At 38.4% G+C, this 24742-nt stretch overlaps 2 protein-coding genes across 10 annotated transcripts in view; both read right to left on the minus strand.

The window, feature by feature from the left end:
* The window catches only part of LOC101790632 (interphotoreceptor matrix proteoglycan 2), a 55900-nt gene extending 52989 nt beyond the window's left edge, over positions 1-2911 (minus strand). For both annotated transcript variants that reach the window (XM_072023721.1, XM_072023720.1), the window contains exon 1: positions 2563-2911. In XM_072023721.1, the coding sequence (XP_071879822.1) occupies positions 2563-2896 (334 nt within the window). In that variant the 5' untranslated portion in view covers positions 2897-2911. The remainder of the gene's footprint in view (positions 1-2562) is intronic.
* Positions 2912-8643: 5732 nt separating this feature from the next.
* SENP7 (SUMO specific peptidase 7) overlaps positions 8644-24742 on the minus strand; it is a 39552-nt gene continuing 23453 nt past the window's right edge. For all 8 annotated transcript variants that reach the window (XM_072023727.1, XM_072023754.1, XM_072023764.1 and 5 more), the window contains 12 exons: positions 24505-24672; positions 22735-22997; positions 21551-21684; positions 20544-20660; positions 18897-19016; positions 17515-17607; positions 16537-16715; positions 16045-16097; positions 15675-15712; positions 15346-15414; positions 13345-13495; positions 8644-10877 (listed from right to left, as the gene is read on the minus strand). In XM_072023727.1, the coding sequence (XP_071879828.1) occupies positions 10740-10877; positions 13345-13495; positions 15346-15414; positions 15675-15712; positions 16045-16097; positions 16537-16715; positions 17515-17607; positions 18897-19016; positions 20544-20660; positions 21551-21684; positions 22735-22997; positions 24505-24672 (1523 nt within the window). In that variant the 3' untranslated portion in view covers positions 8644-10739. The remainder of the gene's footprint in view (positions 10878-13344; positions 13496-15345; positions 15415-15674; positions 15713-16044; positions 16098-16536; positions 16716-17514; positions 17608-18896; positions 19017-20543; positions 20661-21550; positions 21685-22734; positions 22998-24504; positions 24673-24742) is intronic.

The following is a 24742-nucleotide window of genomic DNA, read 5'->3' on the forward strand; positions in this document are numbered from 1 at the left end:
TCCAAGGCCAGGCTGGATGGGGCTTTGGGCAACCTGGTCTGGTGGGAGGGGTCCCTGCCCATGGCAGGGGGCTGGAACTGGATGGGCTTTCAGGTCCCTTCCAACCCAAACCATTCTATGATTGTATGAAAAAAGTAACAGCACCATCAGCTCTCACTTACCTCAGGTGCATTTACTCAGGATGTGATTAACCAAATAGCTATGATGCAGTGTATTGCTGCTAACAGAATGAAGATGACAGGTTGCTTGAACCAGGCCTTGCCAGACTTGTTGCTAATTATAATTCTCTCTCTCGTAGAGATCTTTTTCAAAAGTGTAACATGCTAAGGGTGAACAAAGCATCTCTGCTCAAGAAGTCACTGAGGACCATGGAAGCCAGAAGTCCCGTAGGAAAGCAGAAAGAAAGCCTAGGTGGACCTTTGGCTCAACCTAGGATCATTAAGTTTTAAATAAGCTTTTACAACCTAATTTACAGATCTTTTTTTCTTTACTATCACTCAGACTTTTGCTTACTTGGTATTTGCCTACACTCCTATATCACATATAATTGAGGGGTGACTGCAGTCAAAGTACATCGCACGGATCCTTTTGGAGCAAAACAACGTTGAGTGCTACTGGACAGACATAAACAAGACACTTGCAAAGCCTGTCAAGCTGCATAATCAATGTCAGTGTCTCACTCAGGCTGGGCACAAGTCGATCTTTGAATGCGGCTCTGATCCCACATAATTCCACTTTGCTCTCCAAATACGTTCTTTATGTTTACTTTTACACAGACACTCAGTAATTCCTGGTTTTAATTGTTTTTCACTGCTCTGAAGGGAGAAATACAGAATGCATGATTCAAACTACATGAAGCCAAACCTCCCATCTCCAACAGGCCTTGGAAGAAGACGTGTCTCAAAAGACAAAAAGAAAACAAAGAGCCCAACTGACTCAAATATACTTCAAATACCTTTGCTAGGCCTAGATGCATATATACTGTGGCTCAAGGGAGACTTCACCAGAGCAAAGTAAAACTAATTCCTAGACAGTGGCAATAAAAGAAGCTAGTAATCTGCTTCTTTTTGCACTGGACCGTAAACAGACCTCTCTACAGACATCATATTCTGTCACTTTAGTCCAGCTGTAATTTTAAATGCCCAACATGATCAAAGCAATGCAATATCATTAATCCAAATAACAATACAATACAAATGTCCCAGAGGTGTAAAGATCAGCCCATTTGCTCAAAACTGTCTCTTTAAGTCCCTGTATGGTAGCACACTGACACTAATACAGGCCTCCGGAACTTTATCTGGAAAGAGGAATTTTTACTCAGAGCGTAGCATCATTACCACAGCTAGTGCTGAAAAGACAAGTCTGCAAACGGGGCTCCCACAGCCGCAAAGTGATAGAATGGCTTTCATCTTGTGACTGCTGAGAGAGAGAGGCATTCATCTAGTGAGCAGAAAGGCTGATCCAGCACTCAAGGTGGAGGTGTGGGACACAGAGATTACAGGCTCAACACCCTGCCTCATCTCAGGCTTTGCGGAAGGCCTTAGGCAAGTCGTGTAGGGTAGAATTATTGGTCAAAGTGATTTAGTCATCAGTGATCAGTGATTTAATGTCATCGATGACATTAGTATGATGACATAAACATAACAGCAATGAGGGCACAAAAGGCAGTATGACCTTTTTCAATTTTTTTTTCTTAAAAAAAACAAAACAAAAAACTAGGTTACATCTATTACATTGTAATAAATGTTAATTAGAAATGCAAAAACACATCTCTGAAGGTGTTTCCTCCACCTTTAAGTGAGCGCAGCTCTTCCCTGTTTAACCAATAGACTATGGGAAAACATTGTAAGATGCAATAAAGTGTTTGAATACTACTCTACAGAGATCCACAAATGCCAGAAAGCACTTTATTCCAATCATCTCAGACAGGACTGTTAAGATACATCACACTGCTGTAATATCCCAACTCACGAAAGAGGCTGTTACTGAGAATATTTCAGATTTTCAGAACAAATTCTTTCACACCAGCTTCTGTATCTTAAAACAAAGGCCTCAGCTATGTTACACCACAGCCTGACACACGAGATTGGCTTTCTAGGCAAGAGAACAGCCAGCCACAGCCAAAAGTCACGTGCATGAGAGACCAATGTCTCTGACTTGACTCTTTTCTGAAAGATCCCTTTCTGAGTTCTACTAGCACTTCAAAAACACTAAATAAAAACAATCAGCTTTGCCATTTAGCTGACTTGTACCTACTGCCCATTTTTCTGACCGTTCAAATTGTTCTATGAGAAAGGTTGAACAACTATTAACAACAATTAAATGTTAACTGATTTCAGGGACTGAGAGTTTTTATGATATGAGCGTAGTCAGAAAGTGATTTAAAAGAAAATGAGCTCAGAACACCTGTCATAAGGAAAATTGTCACAGAAGATTATTTTTTTTGTGTGTAATAATGCATTTCCTATTGCATAGCGTTACGTTTAAAAGTTTCATCTATTTTTTATTACAAATAAATGCTATCAGTTTCCAAAGAGATGTATGATCTTTATGCTCACTTACCTCTGAGTCTGAAGTATTTCAGGTGGTTGGCAATAGCCTGTTCAATAGATTCATCGGGGCAGATCTTAACTCCACTGGGAAACAGAATGGACCGCTTCCTTCGAAACAGCAAACGCTTGTTGACCTGTTCAGCCTCCACCATGCCATTAAGCTTTTTCAACTCAGGAGGCAGAGAAGGGCTTGCTAACTGCCAGACACTGAGCTGAGGGGTTGGTGAAGCTTGATTTCCATCTTTAGCTTGTTTTTCTTCTGCTGTAAAATTGAAACCACATACAAATTTCTCAGATGCAATCATACGTATCTTAATGCCATCGCTCCAATCTCTGATGGACATAACTGTTTTTTTTTCTGTTAACAAGCCAAAAGCTATCCATATGACTGCACTATTATAAACAAACTTCACTTCTTTTACAGTATCCCATCAAATAATAACATGCCGTAGCCCTGTGAATGCTGATGTTTTGTGTTTAACTTCCCTTTTGTGATTTGGCTTAAGCCAGTGGGAGTATATGTGTCAATAAGCATGTGCTTGAAAGTTTCAGGACAGGGAATGGAAGACATAATTAATGTAAAAGCCCCCTTATTCCATACATTCTTTCCACACTTATAACCAACGCATGAAGAAAGCTGCCTGAACTGACAGAAAGCAAGTTCACCTTCTATCATCATTTGACAGGTGCCTACTTGACAGCAGAGTGGGAGAAGAAAAAAAGGGGTTTAGCTTTTTAGCTCTTTCAAAATTTCCTCTCATGTGAATTGTTCCATGTCACTTCAGAGGAAACTTTAGAGCAGAGGGGTGAATGTGTCTATTTAGTTTTAGTCTGACCATCTAATTATCTAACCTCCACAGACAGCTGACCTGAAATTAGTGAATTCAACCTTTCTGCTTCAACTGTTTCCCCAGAAAACAGCTGAAAAAGAATCAAAATTAATAATTAATTACAGAAAGAACAGTAGTAATTGTATGGCATTTTTCACCCTACAGATTATGACTTCATTCTGCAACTTCAAAGTCAATAGCACCTTTGACTCTGATGACCAAAAGATGATGATTATTTTGATGCTAAATTAATAATCAGCTCTAAAGCAGAAGGTCACCACCAGATGGTATGTTGGAGGGAGAAGGGAACATCAAACAAGGTCACTAAGGCAGAACTCCAATCTTTACCCAAACTGACACATCTTCATTGTCCATGTAGAGGAGACAGAAGATTTGTTGTTGTTGTTGTTGTTGGTTTAATACAAAATTACTAAAGAAAAAAGCACCAAATAGAAAACTCGCTTATCATTATTAAAGTCTCTCAAAGTTGGGAAAACTTGCATCCTGTACCTACACTCTGCTCTTAAAACAACAGTCATCTCTTTTGGAAATCACGCTAACAACTCCGTATCTACATCGATATCACAGCACAGATTTGAACAAATGTTTTTCTGTATTAGCCTCTTTCAGTTCAATTAAGAGACATTTTTATTTCTACACACTGCTTTAATAGGGTAGAACCTTGAAAACAAGAATATAAAGAAGATTTCTGCATTACCTGCAACTGCTTGAAGATCTCCTTTAATCACTCCCAAAACCAAAAGAAAGAGAGAGATTTTCCAAATGAAGGCAAACATAGTTAACTGTGTCCAAAAACCAATAGGCAAAGATGAAAAAATCCCTTTTAGCAAAGAGCTGTTGTCTTTAACGTCTCCTTGAAACAACCAAGCGCATTGCCCTTCTTGAAAATGTCTTGATGTCACATATAGTTAGTTGTCTTTGGAAAAAACATTAGGTAAAAAAAGAAGACATCCTTGGAAAGATCTTTTCAAGGAGAGTATTCCACTTCAGTGAAGAAACAAGGAAAGGTGATGGAAGTAAATGCCTTGGAGCTAGCAGATGGACTGAGACAATTTTTTAATTTTAATCTGGCCAGCTAAGCTCTTTACCAGAGCTTGTCATACCATTAACCGACAGTCCAAATAAGGACAGCACCTTTCACACTTAATTAACCATGTTTTTGCCTTGGCCCTTCAATTTCTGTCCATTTTTAAAATCCAGCTGGCCACAAAACATCAATGTGAGCATGCTACTCTCCAGCAGGTCTCAGTGAGCTTTATCTTTTGCTTGTACAAGTATATGTATCTAAAAATGCAGCAACTTGCTTTAGCAATGATGCATATGTGGGTAAGACTGAAGCAGTATTTCTGTAAGTTTCTGCTGGTGACAGAGGTAACACAGCCCTGCTGCCTGAGTCTGTGCTAAAGCAGGAAATCTTGTGCTGCTAAAACATTGGTTTTTGCATCCCGCAACATCTGCTTCCCTCAGGATAAAATCAGGGCAAATCGCGACTCTTTCATTTCTGTTCAGATATAATCTGAGATGAGCATTAAGAACAGATTTGTGCTGATACCTGAAGAGGCGATCAGTTAAGAAGAGCTGCAGAGAGGACACAGGGTGTAGGAAAGCAGCAGCTCTCTCAGCTCCCTCCTGTCCAGGCGTCAGCTCCTTGTGGAAACGTGTACTGAGGCCAACCCGCAATGGCAGGCAGCATTCACACCACTACAAAAAACGTGGCGGGGCTGCCTCCTGGGTGGCATTACCTGGAACTAGCTGGATACTGCATTCAGATGTATCTGAGCTAACAGCTGGTTTCACTGAGGTGACTTTTGGGCAGTGGTTTTGCATAAATATTCCCAAGGCTTCCCAGATGATGGTCTGCTGAGCGATAGCACAGGGCTCCTGAGGTATACAGTGCTGACTCCTCTGTTCTGGCTGCTCTGCTGAACTCTTAATGATTCAGGTAGCACTGATAATCCCTGGCATTACAAACAGGACACTCACAGGAATCAAAGGAAACTTTTAGACTCTGTCTTATGACATCTAACAGACTTTGGATGGTATTTTCGATACCAAAAAAAATGCTTTTCCTTTTTCCACAAAACTACTAAACTATACTTTATATTAAACCACTGAGCTGCTACGACACCCTCGAACAGTTTTCTTAGAATCAGACATTTCAGATACATCAAACCAGCACTCTTCACCCTGGCTGGCTCTGTTAAGCTAGCTACACAACTGGCAGCAGCAGTACACACACACTACACCACACCGAAACTGTAAATTGAACAGTACCTATGAGGTGAGGCATAGGAACAATCCTGCTTTCCTGCCCATAAACTTTTGAGGCTAGCTTAGGTACCTGTACTACAATGTTGGATTCAGCAACACACACCAGCCCTTCTTTAACCCTCTGCAGATGTGGGTGCTTTCAATGTCATGACTGCCATTGCTTCCATTACCCTGGGAAAATGCAAATGATCAAAACTAGAATTACTTTACATATTTACAAAGGCAGAGGCTAACTCACCTAAAGAAAGCATCGTAACTAATCCTTTTAGAAAACATTCTCAGAACGTGTGAGCTTGAAGTATGAAGAGTATGAAAAATAGTACAAAGCTTTCCTGGAGAGTTTTCATATTTAGTGTTGCTGGCTTTTTCAGCAACAAAGTACTCAAACGCAATCAGAATTTGGATAGTATAAAAACTACCTGCTTTATCTCTCTGTCAAAATGTAATAGCTTTCGATGGTACGGCTATGTCAGCCTCTGCGTGACAAAGTATTCTAAACATTTAATTTCATGTTTTTTTTGTATTAGTTCAAAGCATCAATTTGATATTCAATGCTAATTTCAGCACTGCAATTTGAATTTGCAACAGCTACAAATCTCCTTCTAGGCCTTTATGACAGCAAAATGCATAGCTAAGAAAGCATAATCATCATTTAAAGTTTATTAAAACAAGCAAAACAACTCCTGGAATAAATTTCTCAAAGTAACCCTCAAAAATGAATGCCTCCCTTGATTTGACTAGGACCTTTAGAGTAATGTGTTGCATAAGAATACTGTTAATTCTTCATTTCCATCAGCCAGATTGCATCTGTTCAAAAGTATTTAGGAAAAGTATATTCTTGCTGGTAAAAAGAGGGGAAAGTAAAGACCAAGGTCCTGTCAACACCTCTGATAATAAAAAGCCAATTTTCTAACACTATATTTCTGAAAAGGAAATATAACAGATGTGATTATCCGATTCATAGTACTTTACAAGATAACAGTCCTGAAATTCTGCTATAATGCACATAGTTTAAATTTTAGTTTTTCAGATACACTTTATTCAAAAAGCTAAATCCATCCATCTGTAGCTAAACAACGCAAGATGAAAATATACCTTAATTAAATACTTCTATCAAGGGGTTGCATGATGGCTTAAAAGCTCCCTGTTTTTCAGGAAAACAGCATGACACCAAGATTACAAATTGTCTCCTGTGCCTGCACTACAGCAAGCGACTTCATGGTATGTGACAGGATTCTCCAACAAAATTCCTGATCAGTTTAGCCAAGACAATCAGGTTAGACTAAGTCTTTTCACTCATTAGGTTTCTGTGCTTGCTGTTGCCAGCATTTCTCCATGACTGCCTTTTGCTTGTGTCCCTGGTAGCAGGAGCTCTCTGGTGAACCATGTCCCAAGAATAAGCACGGCCTGAGGCTGCTTAGCTTTCCAGCTGAGCAGATCAGCCCAGCACGGCTTGTCCTACTACCACCTCTTCCATCATCTAGTATTGTAAAATATTTGGACCAGAAAAATCAGGAAGTGAGGTCAACCAAAGTAATCTAACACTTCATTATTTACTCTGTCCATAATACATAAACTTATTTCTAGCATTCCTCCTTTTCTGAATCAGGTGAATACATCTTACCTTGTTTGACAGTCAAAGATGATCCCCGTGCCTGTGCTTCATCTTTGGTGTTTCTCATTTCAATCCTCCTGGACAGATTTATTGCTGTTCGTCTTGGTTTTATTTGACCATCAACAGAAGCATTTTCTGCTCTTTTGAGATCTTCCATGTCTCATTCTACAATTCTTGCTTTTAAATCTAGAAACCTATGAGCCCTTTTTTTTTTTTTTGGAAGGGGTTGCCAGAGGAAATATTTCAACTCCCTTCACAACCAAGACAAGTGTTGCCACTGTAACTTTTGAGTCCTCCTAATTTTGTAAGGTATAGTACTTACTGAGTATTGCGACCTCATTTCAGGGTCAAATCCCAGGAGGGGAGTCCCAGAAAGAGAGAGAGATTGCTATGAATCTATGCCTGCCAGTTGACAGATACCTTTTAAAGTACACTCACGTTTTCATGATTCAGTCCTCCAGTGCTTGATGAAAAGAAGTTTTTGTTGTTGTTGTTGTTGTTGTTGTTGTTGTTGTTGTATATATATTTTTCCTGGAAGATTTATTTCCTACAAGTTATTTCTCTTCAGCCTTGTTTCTTGTGTCACGCTTGCCAACAGTACCCTAAATCAAACTCCATGAGTCAGATCTCTTTATGGAAGCCAGTTTCAGGTCCCACACAGCCAGATTGTGGCAGTTTCTTTTAGCTATGTTTAACATTTCATGAGAACAATTGAAAACAAATTGCAAAGTATACATTAAAGAGCCCTACAAAGATTGGTTTGCCTTTAAGTATCACACCACTCTATTTCAGTTAAACAGGGATTGATAAACGAAATGGAGACACAGATGTGCACAAAGAGCCCTGAGTCTGTCCAGTACTCCGCATAAAAGAGCACTGCCAGAAGTTATCTCTAGAGAGCTCTAGCAATTAAAAAGAAACAAACAAACAAAAAAGCAAACAAACAAACAAAAGCCACCAACAAAGGTACATGGAGTACAACTTGTCCCACGAACACTTCTAGTATTCACCACATTATCTGTTAAATGCTTATGGCTGGAACAATGTGGGCTGAGGCTGTTGGATCCACGCATTTCCCCAACTATCACTCAGGCTGTCCATACTGTTAAGCAGAAAACTGAAAAGACTACAGAAAACTATGTCTGACAAGCCAAAAAGCAGACTTGCTTGCCACAGACGCTGTGAACTAGCTGTGTGCCTTTTTAAGGACTTCAGAGCAAATAATCACTTTGAAACAAATTTGAATTAAGAGAGACATACTAAGTACATACCTTAAATGCAGCAGGATGAACTATCTTACACTTAGCTCACCAGTTATTTGTGGCAGAAGGGAAAAGAATGGTTGACATTCGTGTTCAGCAACATCTGGAGATTTTAATATCAAATGTATTGGCATTCGCATAGCACGTATCTAACATCAATCTACAAAGGTAATCCTTTACTGTTACAAAATCAATTTAGAAAAGTGTATACATAACTTTTGTTTTTAAATATCTATAAACCAGTCAATCTAAAACAGAACAAATATTGCTTCATGATATAGACTAATTATACCGTAAGAAAAGTCCAAATTTGTAGTAAGGGAACGTTGAATATATTCATCAATTGAAAAGGTGTAGAGAAAGGGTACACATTTCTGCATTTTATCATTTATCTCTTATAATAAATACAAAGATTATCCGTGTAAGTAATGGTGGTGATGAGATTTATTGGATCTAAGTCACAAAAACTCTGGGATGAGAGGGACAGATATTGGTGGAGGGTAGTGATAAGGATATAGAATTAAAGCAAAACCTAAGTCAAAAACACAAGGTAATTGCACTAGGCTGCCCACAGTTGTACATAAAGTAACTGCACTCAGAAAATTAGGTTTTAAAATTGTTTCTATTCTCCAGAAGGAATGCTTCCTGGTTTGAGAAACAATGCTGGTTTTTGTCTTTTTTTTTTTTTTTTTTTTTGAATGACAGTACAGAACCTGAAATAATGACTGGATTTTCCAAACATTAGGTATTGGAGTTGCCGTGAGGGAAAGGGTCCTGAGAATTCTGTGATACCATAAAATTGTCCACACCTTTGGGTTGCCCTAAATTTTTATTTTTACTCTCTAGCCTACCTCCAGTTTTAACATCTCTGGTTTTGCAGATACACTTATGACACAAGGTGGTTTTGGTGTTTCTCTGCAACATGGTTCTTCTGAAGCTTACTGTGATACAAAGTTACTTACAGTGAGGAATAGGAGAAAGCATCCTCTTAAAACAGCCACCTTCTATCGTGTATAACTACAGAAAAAAAGTGTGCACATATCAAAATGTTATTAAAGTTTTCCATGATCACTGTCTGAGAAAAACTACATAAATCTATATGTAGACCATGATAAACTTGTGCTAGTTTATCAAATCAAGTCCTGAGTTCAAACACTTGAACATTTGGGTATCTTTACTCAATTCTCCTGAGCAAAGTATAAATCCTGTTTGTCTAATACATAAATGTAATGTCTTCAAGATATTATATGTAATAATGTCCTTTCTAAATAAAAACAGGCTTTCAGTGAAATATCTCAAACTTATTGAGCCACAATCTACTTGCCTTTTTAATGCAAATGATGCCTTGATAATCACAGGAATAATTCCCAAAAATAAGGCAAAAAAGAGTAAAAACTATTGCCTGCATGTATTGTACCAGCATGTACTTTTAGAGCAAGATTTCTATAATTTGACATAAAAAAAAAATCACAGAAGACATTCAGAAGAGTCTACTTCTGGCTTTAAAAGATTTCAGATCTTACTCTCAAATGTCTTCAATTCACTGAAATCAATTTTTATGATGAAAATGCTCAGGGAGGAAAAAAATCAAAACTCAGCAGTCTCAAATCTCACCAGAATATTCTGAAACATGCAGACTATTTCTGTATGTAATCAGAAACCAAACTAAAAAAAATACAGCTCTAAAAAGAGTCAATATCAGATACTTAAATTAAAACAATACATAGTATTCATTCTATCTGTATGAACTGCAAAGTAGAGATACAGTCTAATAGGGTCAAAATCCTGTCTTCAGGCCTGACTCCTATGTGCTCATCCAGCTCTGAGCTATGTTTAAGTAGAATTACAAAGAACAGGCTCCAAAAGATCAAAATATTTTTACATCTTTGTGGCACATACCTGTACACATTTTCATACTCCAAGTAAAAAAATCAGTTAACAACTTACATGTATTAGCTTTAACTTACATATTTACACTTATCTACAACATTCTCTTTTCAGCCCATAACTGCATCCAAATTAAAATAATTCTTTAAATAAATACACAACAAACAAACAAAATACTTCTTGTGGTAATTTTTTTCTTCCTTGCAAGGTAGAAAGAGCCCAAATTCTGCTAAGCAGAGTTCTAGTTACTTCATACAGCAACATCTTTGCCAGGTGAATTGAATCTGGCTGATTCCATTTATTAGCTACTGCTGCCACTGTGCTGTTGAAAGTACAGTTGCAAGATCAGGTCTCGGATTTCTTCTCTTTTGCTTCTGATCAGCTGACGAGGAAACCACTTCTCCAGGTGCACCGGCTGTTCAAAGTTAACTATGGGATTCTAGTAACAAAAAAAAAAAAAAAAAAAAAAAAAAGAGAGAAATATTTACAGCTTGAATTTCCTAGAGTGACCTTCAAAAACATTTTCAAAGTCTTCCATTACTGCTGAGACCATGCACGCACAAACAAGTTACCACGAGACATAGTAACAGAGCTCAAAGCTAAATTCTCGTTCCTCTACGGTAATCATATACATACAAACCACAAGCTACTCATGGTAAACACAAAACACATCATTTCTCTTAAAGATACTTCAGTATAAGCTCATATTCAAGACTGATTCCAAGTACTGTAATACAACTGGACATGCACACTTCAGTCACAAGATGTGTACGATCACACTATTGGGAAGGGTCAAACATACAGCAGCCAAGCAAGAGGAGGTTCTGAGGCCTCACGCATGTTTTTTATTGTCATGAGCTGGTCTGTCTGATAGAATGGAACAAAGAAGCAAGAACACTGCTAGCAGGTCTAGCAGGCCATGAGAGGGGAAAATTCGGAACAAAAGAGGATAGCAAATTTAAATGGATGGAAGAGGTTGATAGCTCTGGCAATAAGACTACAATACCACAGCTCAATTGCCAAAGTTTTTGTTTGTTTGTTTGTTTGTTTTTTTAGCTCCTCTTCCCCTTGTCATTCTTTTACCATGCTTACATTTCACCTTCTCCTTCCTGTGAATAAAGTATACAATAAATTGAAAAAAAAGTGAGAAACTACATCATGATGTGCGGTCTATAAGCCATGTTGAGAACAAACTACAACCACCTGGCCTTGCTTCTGCAATGAGAACACAGCCACGCTGTTAGAGAACGGGAAGCTCAGTAGCTTTGGTAAAAATAAAAAAATGTCTTGTACCTACACAATAGCTCAACCTCTCTATCAAAGAATAACTGAATGGATGAGGCTGTAAGAAACTTCTGGAGGTCACCGGGTTCAGACTCCCTGTTCAAGAAGGGCCAACTAGAGCAGGTTGCCCAGGACCTCTCTAAAATGAAGAATCATGGATTTGACAGATGGACAACTCTATGGGTAAGGAATTGGTGGGCTGGTTGCACTCCAAGACTCACAGGCAATGGCTCCATGCCCAGGTGGAGACCAGTGACAAGCTGTGTTCCTCAGGGGTCAGTCTGGGACAGACGCTAACACCTTCGTCAGTGACATGGGCAGTGGGACTGAGCGCACCCTCAGCAAGTTTACGGATGACACCGAGCTGTGTGGTGCGGTCGACATGCTGGAGGCAAGAGATGCCATCCAGAAGGACCTGGACAGGCCTGGGGGAACCTCATGATCGTCAGCAAGGCCAAACGCAAGGTCCTGCACCTGGGCTGGTGCAACCCCAAGCACAAATATAAGCAAGGTGATGAGTGGACAGAGATGAGAACCACAAAGAAGGACCTGGACTGGTGGATGAAAAGCTCAACATGAGTCAGCAAGGTGTGCCTGCAGCCCAGAAATAGCCAACCATATCTTGGGCTGCATCAAAAACAGCATGGCCAGCAGGGTGAGGGAGCTGATTGTCCGCCTCTGCTCTGCTCTTGTGAGATCCCACCTCGAGTGCTGCGTTTGGCTAAGGGGCCCCCAGCATAAGAAAGAGATAGACCTGTTAGAGCAGGTCCAGAGGAGGGCCGTGAAGATGATCAGAGGGCTGAAGCACCACTCCTACGAAGACAGGCTAGGGGAGTTGGGGTTAACTAGCCTGGAGAAGAGAAGGCTCCAGGTAGATCGTACAGTGGCCTTCAAGTACTTAAAGGTGGCCTACAGGAAAGCTGAGGAGGGACTGTTTATCAGGGAGTGTAATGGTAGGACAAGGGATAACTTGTTTAAAACTAAAGGATGGTAGGATTTAGATTAAATACACATTAGGAAGAAATTTTTCACATGATTGAGTGGTGAGGCACTGGCACAGGCTGCCCAGATGGAAGAAGAGTTGGGGAGATTCTAGAGACGATGTCTGAAGCCCAGTGGCTGCAGATGTTTAAACTTATGTGCTGAACAGGAAAGAGAGGCTCCCTTAGCTCTGTGCATTCTCTCTTAAGGATTCAACCTCTTTGCAGATGCAGTTGCCTGCAGAGAGACACTCAAAGGCAAATGGAAAAGCTGAACGAAGTTCAAGAGGCTACAAGAGGACCTGCACAGGAAATATGTCTTTGTACCATCTGTAGGCCAGAGAAGTGTAAACTACATAGGATCCAAATACATCCATATAGTTAGAGATCTTAAATGTTTCAATGTAAATGCAGTATTAAACCATGGGCTCAGAAAAGCCTGCCTAAGAAACACAGGAGAAATTGTCTGTGCTCCAGATACAAAGACACCCTGCTACTACATGAAGAATGGGTTTTATCTATTCCTCATATGCCTTTGACAATTTTAGAGTCTGAGCATCATGTCTTCTATCTGAGCAATAGCCTAAGGAACAGAGGATTGAAGTAATGTGGGGAAAAAGGGAAGGTAGCTTCCATTAGTACCTGGAAGAAGCTTTCCACATATTGCAGCAAATACACCCCACAATCACTGCTGTTATCTTGTTTAGGCACCCGGGGACAGAAGTCAACCATCGTTGATTTACTGAATTCCCGACGTGTTTTTCGTTTAGCTTCCCATTCCACTTCAAGGTACCTATTGAAAAAAAAAAAAAAAAGACTAAGTTTAATGCATTTTGGGATACTTCTCCATATTGTTCTGAAGCTGGACAAAATGCTAAAATAGCTTTAATCATTTTCTTTCACAGAATCTGACAAAGAAATTCATACTAGGAGCAACAAAATCTCCACTACTTAATATTCTATCACACTCAGATGCAGCTTTACCACATAATAATGCAATACACAAAGGAAAAGATGTGTGAATTATTTAAAATAATAAAAAAGTCATTTGCACTGAGTTTATTCAAGCTTTTAGGATACTATAACATTTTAAAAACCGAGCTTAAGGAAGAACTCAAGGAATCTTTCCTGGCTATCACCCAGATTTTGCTTGGGTTCAACCTAAGAAGCCAGCAGTATTTTTCTACCCTAAAAAAAATTAGACCATTAAAAATTCAGAATTCACCTTTTGAATAACTTCAGTTATAACTGCACCAATTATAACCCTTACATAATACCATTGACTGAGTGCATCAACTTCCCCATTTGTTGTCAGTGAAATAAATCATAAGGAACCACTTGTATCAGCTCAATGTTCCTAAGTTCACTGGGCCTAATAGGATTCATCCCTGAATACTGAAGGTGTTAGCAGATGTTATAGCAGGACCTCTCTCAATTATCTACCAAAGGTCCTGAGAGTCTGGGGAGGTCCCCTCAGACTGTAAACTAGCCAATGTTATCCCAGTTTACAAGAACGCAAGAGAAAGCCCTGGAAATTACAGACCTCTTAGATTAACTTTAATACCTGGAAAAATTACAGAGATTATCCTGGTTACCACTGAAAGGCAGTTAAACGATAACACAATCATCAGGCCCAGCAAACACAGGTTCACAAAAGAAAAGTTCTGTCTCACTGATTTGATATCCTTCTATGGTAAGATCACCAAGGGAAAGCAGCAGATGTATTTTTCTGGATTTTACTAAGACTTTTGATACTGTCACCTCAGAGTATCCTTCTGCACAAATTGTCCAACTGTGAGATGAGCAAGTACACGCTACACTGGCTCCACGTTAGGCCTCAAAGACTCGTAGTGAAAGGGGCTGCATCTCGCTGGCAGCTGATCACCAGTTGTGTACCCTAGGGCTCAATTCTAGGGCTGTTTTTCACATTTTTACCAGTGATCTGGATGCAGGAGTGGCAAGTTTGCCAATGATACTAAACTGGGAGTTGATGTTGACTTTCTGGAGGGAAGAGAAGCCTTTCAAGAGGTATCTGAATAGACTAGACCATTGGGCAATCATCAACAGCATAAAGTTCTTGAAAGGTAAATGCCAGATGCTGCACCTGGGACAGAGTAATGCCAGACAGGGGTAGAGACTGGGAAACGAGTGGCAGGAAAGCAGTTGTGCAGAGAGGGACCTGGGGGTGCTGGCTGACAGTGGGCTCCATGTGAGCCAAGAGGGTGCCCCAGCAGCCAAAGTAAACTACAGGTAACTACAGCCATGGTAAACTACATATTGGGATGCATTCAATACAGCATGGCTAGCTGGTCAATAAAGGTGATTATCCCACTGTATTTAGCATTGGTATGGCATCTTAAAAATACCTTCCAATGCAGAACTGGAGGGGAAAAATTACTTCTAATTATTATTTATTCACAATTTCAAAAGACTGTTCACTTTACAATTTTTGCATTATATCTATTGCAGAACAAAGACAGCTTTCTGGCACAAATCTCTGTAATGCTGTTATAATATTGTTGTGGCTGTTTATGGGTTTTCTTTTAGCAACAGAAATACACATCTTTATAGAGGAAAGCATTTTGAACATAGAAATATGACCAGCAGTATCTCTTTCACATAATAGAAACTGTAGTTACTTACTCTCTCAAAACCTGAACTGTCTTCTGCACGGAACCAGCTTTCAAAGAATCTAAGATCAGTATACAAGGCCTGTAAACAATGACAAAAAATCAGTTTAGTGTTTCACTACCAACACAAAGATTTATTTTTTTTTTGTATACGGCTTAACAAGAGCATTAATAGCTGAACAAACCCACAAAAAAAAAAAAAAAAAAAAAAAAAAGCAAAAACAGACAAGTCCCTACATTTGTAGCTGTATGACAAATAGCTGAATTAATCACTGCAGAATTTCTTAATAAGCCCTTTAATGATACAAAAGTTACAAAAGTACTATGAAAACACAAACATACCTTTTACAAATTTGCCTTTTGGAACTACTCAGGGAGATCTGGGAGAAGAGAAAATAAAATTAACCCTACAAAAATTACAAGTATAAACCCAAATGTTTTTACAGATTTAAAGGTAAAGCCAGAAAGACTCCCATCTCAGAAAGAGAGAAACCGCTAAGAAATTATTTTTTTTAAATTTGAAACCATAACATAGGCAACATAGATAGGTAAAGGAAGATGCCAGGCTAATTCAAAGTGCCTTGGACATGCTGCAAGCCATGCAAATAACAACAGCAGCTGCAAAAAGGATAATGCAAAATCATTGGTCAAGTCTCAGAGCCTTCAGAAATTGAGTAATACATTTCCTCTGTCAGCACAGAAAGGCACTTACTTTAGAAATACCTGCATCCAGGACTGAGGCAGAAGCAGCAATTTCATTGCCACCTAGTACAAAAGAACAAATGTATAAAGTCTTAAGAAAAGATTTCCTAACTGAAATATTTTCATTTTCAAATTCATGATTATTATCATTCAAAAAACGTAATAAAATATGAACTAATTTTGTTTCCCTTCTGAACGTTTCAAAAGCAAAGTTACCGTGGGCATTCCTTCCTGATAAAATTCTTAATGAAATCAAAGAACTTTCTACTCATGATGGGATCTGAGCAACCGCTTTACATGTCCCTTCCATTATTTTCCACACTTACTGGCAAAAGGAATGCAGTGCAGTCCTTGCTATGCATGGTAATACAAAAACATATTACATCTGTATAGATACTTTATAGATACTGAAATACTTTTAAAGACATTATCTCTCTCCTTCAAGGATTAAGAAAGTATTAGAACTATATACAACAACATAACTTTCTTATAGGTCATTTACCTTTTGAGAATAAATTTCTGTTTGCATCCATTTCTTCTTCTTCAGGAAAAGCCAACACTGAAGCAGTTACAGTGTTCTCACTCCCCTTCTCTGACTGAAGTGAATTCTGATAGGGACACTCCTCATATACAGCTTCTTCTAACCAAGGAAAACAGATAACTGCAATGTACCAATGAGACCTGCCCAGCAATGGGGAGAGGGGGGAAAAATGTCAAAATTCTATAACATTTGGTTCTGAAAAGGATATGAGAAATTTTTATAACACTGAGAACTCATAGACAACTGTTGGACAACACGTAACTGGTGTTGCAATGTTACTTCATGGCATCACACACAAATCCTCTCACTCACTTTTTACTTTTCATTATGGCATAACTGCAAAAAATAAATATTAATTCCTTCCACAGCAAATTATAATTCCCTTATCACCCATCCAACTGTAAATAAAATAAGGTAATAAAATAATCTATGATGGTAATCTCAGCTTTGAATACAGCTGAGGGTATGGCATGCCTCTAGCTTTATCTCTTTCTGCAGATACTTAACATATGCAACTCGCAATTACTATTCATCTTTGCTGGAACTTCCACATGCAGAACAGCTCTTCAGCCAGGCCTAGGTACAGTATTCCTCCTGCTCCTTTTACCAATAACACCATGAGCTGCTGGGATTTCTTTATAGAAATATAACTTGCATGGGAATCATCATAATTAGATGCAATTTATTTTGAAATATATAAAAGCATTTTGCAGTAAAACCAAGAAAAAAGATGAATAGGTTACTGAAAATGATAATTAATAAATAACTTTTGGAAAGACTTTAAAATTACTCATTCCACACTTTGTGGTTACTTCTTCAAAATCTAATGTGCTCATTTCCAATTATCCAAGTCTACAGCCATAGATTTTAAATCATCGTAACATTCAAATATTTAATCTTTATATATCAGTAAAAGGTATTTAAAACACAGAGACTTACTCCTCATTCACAGGCACAAAGATATAATCTTTATTGAAGATGTTTATGTGGCGAGTCCATGTTCTTACTCTTTTGTGTCTTCTTTGTGCCGCTCTGCGGAAACCAAATGACAATTACTGTTCAGTTTTGTTCTTTTTAGCTAGACTAAGGTATGTGGATTGGTACTCCTACGTATTCCCAATGCCTATATGCTTTTTCCATTTGTTCTTGACATTTCTCTGACAGAAAAAATATACCAGCAGAACATTAAGCCCAAGTGACTAAACCCAAACACAAAACCAGAATTTCGAAATGTATCTCCTGATTGAGAACGGCTACAGGCCTTGAAATACAGTGAATTAAGTGTCCGTCTAATTCCATGAGAAGGTTACAGACAGTCCAGCCTTGTAAAAGGAATCAGACCAAGGCACAACAGGTTTCTTAACATTTTGTCTCCACCCCAGAACATTCAGGGTCAGAAGACAGGCACTTAAACTGATGGGAGACATTCTTAGAAGCACAACTTGTATTTCTGAGACTTCTTTGAAAATACTCGAGAAGTCACATTTTTCCTTTAACAGAGGTTTCATGAGCAATGACTGTGACACAGAAACAAGATGGCACCCCTCTTTCTGCAAGTGGCCTCGTTCACCAAAAAAATGAAGAAAATGGGGACTTCATTAATAGAAAAAAGATCAGTTCAGGGATAAAAACAAACAAACAAACAAACAAAAAACTTTGACAAGCGTAGTGATGGAAACAATACAAAAACACTTGGCAGATGATCACTCCAAGAAGCTGCACTCTCAAACACCAGTGTTGAGAAGAAACTGCAAGTGTGCTACGGACAGTCCCACCGCTTGCACAGACTTAGCTGGAAGTGCAAAGCAACACAGGGTTCTTAAGCTCTTATTGACAACTTTTTGTGAAACTGTCCAACTCCGGGATGTTAGTGTAAAAAAATCCCATGTGTATACAGTTGATGTGCAAGATAAATTTCTTAGTAAAATATTGGACAGTAATTTATTATTAATATGTAGCATGAATTACGTGGTAAATCTAAAATTATTTCTAAATGTACAACTTCTTAAAATTATGTGCTACCTTGCAAAACTCTGAGTTTATAATAAAATTATCAAAATCTAAGTAATTGCCTAAAGCAAAGACTCTCAAAGTTGGAGAAAGGTGGTAACACTTTCATTCCTACTCTGTATGAATTGTGCACAGATTTTAATGAAAAACACAAGAATTCTTAAATAGTGAGCAACAACATTTAACCACTAGCCCTTTGGAGAACAGTGATTACTGTTTTATGTGCTAATTTGGAGACAATCTGTGGAACGTCTGAATAGCAGCAACAAATAGCTTACTTCTGGTCAGTATGCCATCTGAAATTAACTTACGAAACTTTGGGATCTCCCTCAGAGTTCTTTTCTGTCCTGGTCAGGCACTTATAGAAGAAGCTACTAAATATGTGCGTACGTTCAGCAAGATGTTTTGGAGCCTTCTCCAACAGCAGGTATCTACCAAAGAAAAAAGAAGGAAATTGTTATATTCCCTTTTTAGAAAGTATCATTACGGATAAAAACAAGAACGATTATTTTAATGATTTAGCAAACTCAGATTATACTTATCAGTTGTCTTCACAGCTGCTAATCATGCCAAACTTTTCTGTCTGCTCTACTTTGAACAGGCACATGGATGGACACCAGCTACTAAGAATACAGGTACATTTATCTCAAGTTTGTGCTCTGGTATCAATGCTGCTACGTTTATCTTCAAAGTTATGTTTCTGGGCTTTTCAGCTAAGCCAGGATTAAAAATCTGGCCAAATATAAGCCTATGCAGTGCTATACTTCTGCATTTTCAAAAAGCATAGAACAGGTTAGTAGTATAAATTGTCCATTTTATTTCTACAGGCTATGCACATGAAAGTTGACACATACATTCAGGAACTCGCTTTTTATGATTTTACCGTTGACCATTTTACTACCAACATTATCTTGAATGTTTACTCTGTAATCCTAGAAGGCCAAAATTTTAATGATTTCAATGATCTTAAAATTTTAGTCACACTACACAAGGTGCCTTCAGCTTCACCTGATGACTCATGTAACACTGTCATTTATCATACAGTTTGCAGCATGATGTAAACTGAAAATATGGGAAGAAGTCTAATTTAAAAAGCAGAGGGCTTTCTGCAGTAATTGCATTAAATTCCTTATTCAAATCTTTTTCTGGTAAGAAGGAGCTTTAGCTATTACAAGGGTCATGCTATGTGGTTTATTTTAGTTTAGAACAGAAGATAGGAAGGCTTCACTGTAAAGCTACATCAAAACACTCTGGTACATGTTTCCTTTACCATTCCTTTAGGCTAGAAGTTTTGTCTGGCTTGTTATTGGTTACAGTTACTACTGACATGCTGGATGCCAAGCTAAATGAAATTCTTGCAGACAGCCCTCAAAAAAGCCAGAATTCTGCTTAGGTTTAAGTCAGCACCAGGAAAATAAATCTCAGCTTTAGGGAATGGTGGCCTACAATGCCAGTTCTCAAGAAGTTACTTTCACAAGTAACTTAAGTAGGATGGCATGAAGCTGCTAAGGCAACCACAACCTCCTCAAAAAGTGTTAGCTATGTTCCTTTCTGCAGGAGCCACGTATCAGAAAAATCCCTGAACTCTTGCAAAGAATAGCTGAGAATAAATTTCATGCAAACGTAGTAAATAAACTACCCAGTACAGACCCTCTGCTTTGCTCAATTGCCTGATGAAAACTGCTCAGCACTTTCTGTTTTGTGAGGTCCCCATGCAGCCTTTTTTCTTCTCCAGCTTTTCTGTATCACAGCCCTTTTGAGGGCCAACGAGAATGAAATTGAAACAGATAAAACTGCTAAGAGTATGCAAGAACTTTTAAAAAAGCCAAACTTACCATGTCATCATACTGTTTCTTTTTAAACTGTTATAGCATATTTAGTGACCGATATTTACAGTTAGAGTTAAGTCCAGATCAAGTCTGAAGAAGAAGGAAACAATTAAGTCTATGATTACTTACTTAAGATAGAAATCAATGATGACATCATTAAGAAACTCCCCATATTCTAAACACTCTAGATCTTCTCTTGTGACTCCTAGTCCTCCTTTTGCAGGTGGGGGTGGATAAACAATCAGACTAGAAAATAAAAATCACATTATAACAGCAAAAAAAACATGTTTTACTTGACACTTCCTATTATGGCTGTTCTGCATGGAAAATAATTTCTAGAAAACAAATGGTAGTTCTTAAAGCCATTAACTACATCAAAAGCCCTTCACCCAATACTAAGAGTGTTTACAGAAGTGTAAGTGTGTTTACACTGCACACTAGAACACAGGAATTTTGAGAAAGCTTTTGAAAAGGAAACTACTTTTCACCTTCACCTTTTTTTTTCTATTGATAAAAGTAATTTACAAATGGTTATACAAAATGAGAAGAAATACTAGGGGAGGTACATACGCAAAAGGTATGAATGAACAGTAATTTTCTATTCATTAATACTCTGTTACTAGCTTGCTGCATTACACATTCATGTGCTCATTTTCGCATGTCTTTTGTTAACCAAGGGCCTGTAATAAGTAGTGAACTGTATGACCAACTAGTTATACAAAAATCAAATATGACAGAACAGTGAAAGAAAACATTTTTAGAGGAAAAAAAAAAGACTCAGCTTAAGTTAGCAGTTGTTTTGCTGTGATATGGACTTAGGGGACACTCACAGAGGTCAGAAAGTCCCTACCCTCCCACTGATGCATCCATGATATGACCTTGCAGTCACAGTTTAGGTATTCCCTAACTTCTGTGAGATTCTTTTTCCTTTCATCCTGTAACATCCATCTTGTTTGTTAACTATTAAGATTGAAACAGGAATAGTTACATTTACATTTAATGGTATTTTCAATTTCTGTAACAATTTTCACGCAACACTTTCAAATCAACTCAAACATGCCAGGGCTTTCATTCCATCAACTTTTAAAATCAATTTGCTCCATCTTTATCTTCTCATTAAAATGAGAGATACATACTTCGTAACTGCTCCAGTTTCTCTTACTTCTTCCCATTCTTCATTCGGTGCGGAGGACAGAGAGATAGAATAGCAGCCACTACTCTGCTTATTTGCAAGGGCGTAACTGGGCCTGGCCACTTTTGGTTTTGATTTCTACCAGAAAAAAAAAAAATAATAAAAAGCATCAAACAACTTGATATGTAACACAGAACACACAAAGATCAAGCCTGAAGCCCACAAGACTACACTACATCTCTGAAGAGGAACCTTGCTGGAGAGCAGAAGTATACATAAATGAGCATTTAGACAAACGTGCCAGTGCTCAGCCAAAAAAAAAAAAAAAAGCTATGCCCCTTCAATACAGTAACAGGTTTTCATCTGTTTCTAACCACTCTCTTAAACTTTGTATATGCATTACTCAGCCAATTGAGGCAGAATTAGTTTTAGAGAAGAAACAGGGCCTGAGAGGGTGATCGGGTGATAAAAGACAAGTATTGAACTGCCTTACTAGGAGCTGTGTATTCTTGGAAGCTTTAAAAATCTACTTAACAATTTGCCTTGAAGCAATACAGATTTGAACTGGAAGCAGAACAGCTTTACTTTTAAATTCCAAGTTTCCCACCTGATTGATGCGTTGTCTCTGTGCTTTTTACTGATGAGAACAAACACATATAATATCTGAAGTGACAATGATGTGGGGTTGTGTTGAGACATCTAACTATTCAAAGGGGGCATGCACAGCCCCAACTCCTTAGCAGGCTTAGGAATCCTTTAACATTTCAAGCTGTGAAGCCCCCACAGGGAAGCCTAGAGGTGCCTGGAATGAGTAAGATACACAGCTCCTCCTCTGCTGCACCCATTGACTTCTGCCTCAACTGAAAAATGGCTCCATTGCTATTGACTCCTGGCTTACTGCCCTGGAGGCAGCACAAGGGCAGGGAATCCCTACTGGTTCTAAGCTTACACAACCATAAGTGAACTGAAAGCTTCAGTATTTGCCACTTACAGATGAGGTCTACACATTACTCCTTCGTGCACAGTTCATTGCAAATCTTGCCTCTTGTGAGAAATAACAAACGTTGTGTTGGTTTTTTATGCTATGGATAAATAAAACGTATTTTCTGCACCCAACTGATCTAAAACTTACTGGAATATGCAAATACCAACAAGTAGTGATGAATCAAGCAACAGCTACTCACTAACCTGAAATGCAGGCTCATGAGCATATGAGGTATTCTCTTTTGTGACACATAGCTTTAGTAAATCTTTACTGGAACTCATAAAAGAGCTTTCTTCAAGAGACAGGTCCTTAAACAAGGGTAAAGCTTGCTTCAGAGATAAAAATTCAGGGAGATCTGGTGCTCTGTTCTTCTTGCTTATGTCTGCAATTAATTCAGACAGCCTGGCTTCTTCTTCTTCAGTGAGTGGTTGGGACAACTCAAGAAAAACAAATTCGCTAGATTTGGCTGGAAAAACGAGAGAATGGATATTATTAACAATTAGGTTATGTGATAAATGCTTGCCTGCACATCCATAGAGGAGCACAGAGAGACAACAGTAGGAGGAGCCCAAGCAGTATACTTTCTGGGCTCACCATAAGGCCATCAGCCCATCCACAAGGCCAGAGGAGCAGAAAGCAGATGTCAGGTCACTAGTGGGCCTCCACCCTGCTCACACAGGGAGGGTAACAGGATGAGACTATTACTGGTGTCTGTCTTTATACGAACACTCTGTGCCTGTCTGTAGTATGCACTGTCAGCTGTGTATATGCGGGCATGCCTGCTGGGACTACATCTTCAGCCTTGCTACTGATTGAAGTGGGAGACACGGAGCTGCAGCAGCTTTCCCCCCTGAAGTTGTTTGATCTGGTGTGATACATTTTTCTCTAATGTTATCACACTAAGAAAGCGGAGCAGAACTGTGGCAACCATTTACACCATCTGTAAAACTACCACTGATCTGTGTCTACATTCATTTCAGAAGATTTACATTGGTGTGTATTTAAAAGGCTTAAAACATTCAAGCATAGAAATTTAATAATTCCTGAAGGTTTCCACCAGAATAAATACATAATCAAGATACATAAACCTAATACTAAGAAATGTCCCACAGCTTCATACTTAGATACCACTCATTTAACTGGTAGCTGTGTCTATAGACACTACCAGTAACTTTGATAAACTCAGATCTAGAAAAGTGAAGGTAACTCACTGCTAAAACATCACTTAATGTCTCATGTTAAAGAACTCCTGCTCCTTAGGTAAAGTTAGCATTACATACATTTTATCTTTATAGAGGTAGTGACTGTACAGGGTAGAAGTACTGTTAAATTTCACAAAGGCAACTCTGACATCATAATTTTGCTAGATGTCATTTTGTAATGACTTTGCTAATGTAAAAACATGGCATGATTCAAACACTGAATTAACTGAGCAAAAGTTATACTCAGTTCTTACAGACCTTCACCCTCAAAAAAACAAACAGAGCTAATCTCTAAGATCCTACACACTAACCATCCCATTTGGCATCTAGTCAAAATTTTCTCCAATAATAATCCAATTGCCTTGGCAGTCTTGTCAAAGAAACAAATCAACATTTATCTGCCATGCCATTCTTCTAGCATATACACTACTCAAGAGTAAGGACACTTACCATATCCCATTTATTTTTGAGAGAGGTACTTCTTACACAAGCCTAGTTTTTAAAGGCCTTAACACACAAAATTGAACAATGTTACAAGATCTTTTATTTTATTTATTTATGTAGCAGTGATTTCCAATCACATTATGCTGTTTTTTTTTTCTAAGATGTCTTGTTATGCTCATATTTGGAAAAGCAGAACTGACTGATTTTTGTCTTAAAAAAGCTATTGGTTTTCCTTAATATTCCAGAAGTGCAACTGTAAAATAACTCCGTTATTGACATGACATGTACTAGACCTTTTCATTGCGTTTAGGAAAAGTTATTACTCACATGGTTTGCTGATAACCCGCTTTCCTAATTGGGTTTCAATCTTTTCTACATAATCCGCAGACAACCAAAGGAAAATTATTGTTGAACAGCCACCATCACTTCTCCACATGCCAAACCTTCTCAAATCCAGGGTATCCACTGTCAGCTTGGTATTCTTATTAAGTGCCACTGTAGAAAATAAGATTTAAATTAACTTTCTTTCGCTACCATAGATAATTGAAGTCATGCATGTCATAGT

The sequence above is a fragment of the Anas platyrhynchos genome, chromosome 1 (genome assembly GCF_047663525.1).
Source record: "Anas platyrhynchos isolate ZD024472 breed Pekin duck chromosome 1, IASCAAS_PekinDuck_T2T, whole genome shotgun sequence".
Lineage (NCBI taxonomy): Eukaryota > Metazoa > Chordata > Aves > Anseriformes > Anatidae > Anas > Anas platyrhynchos.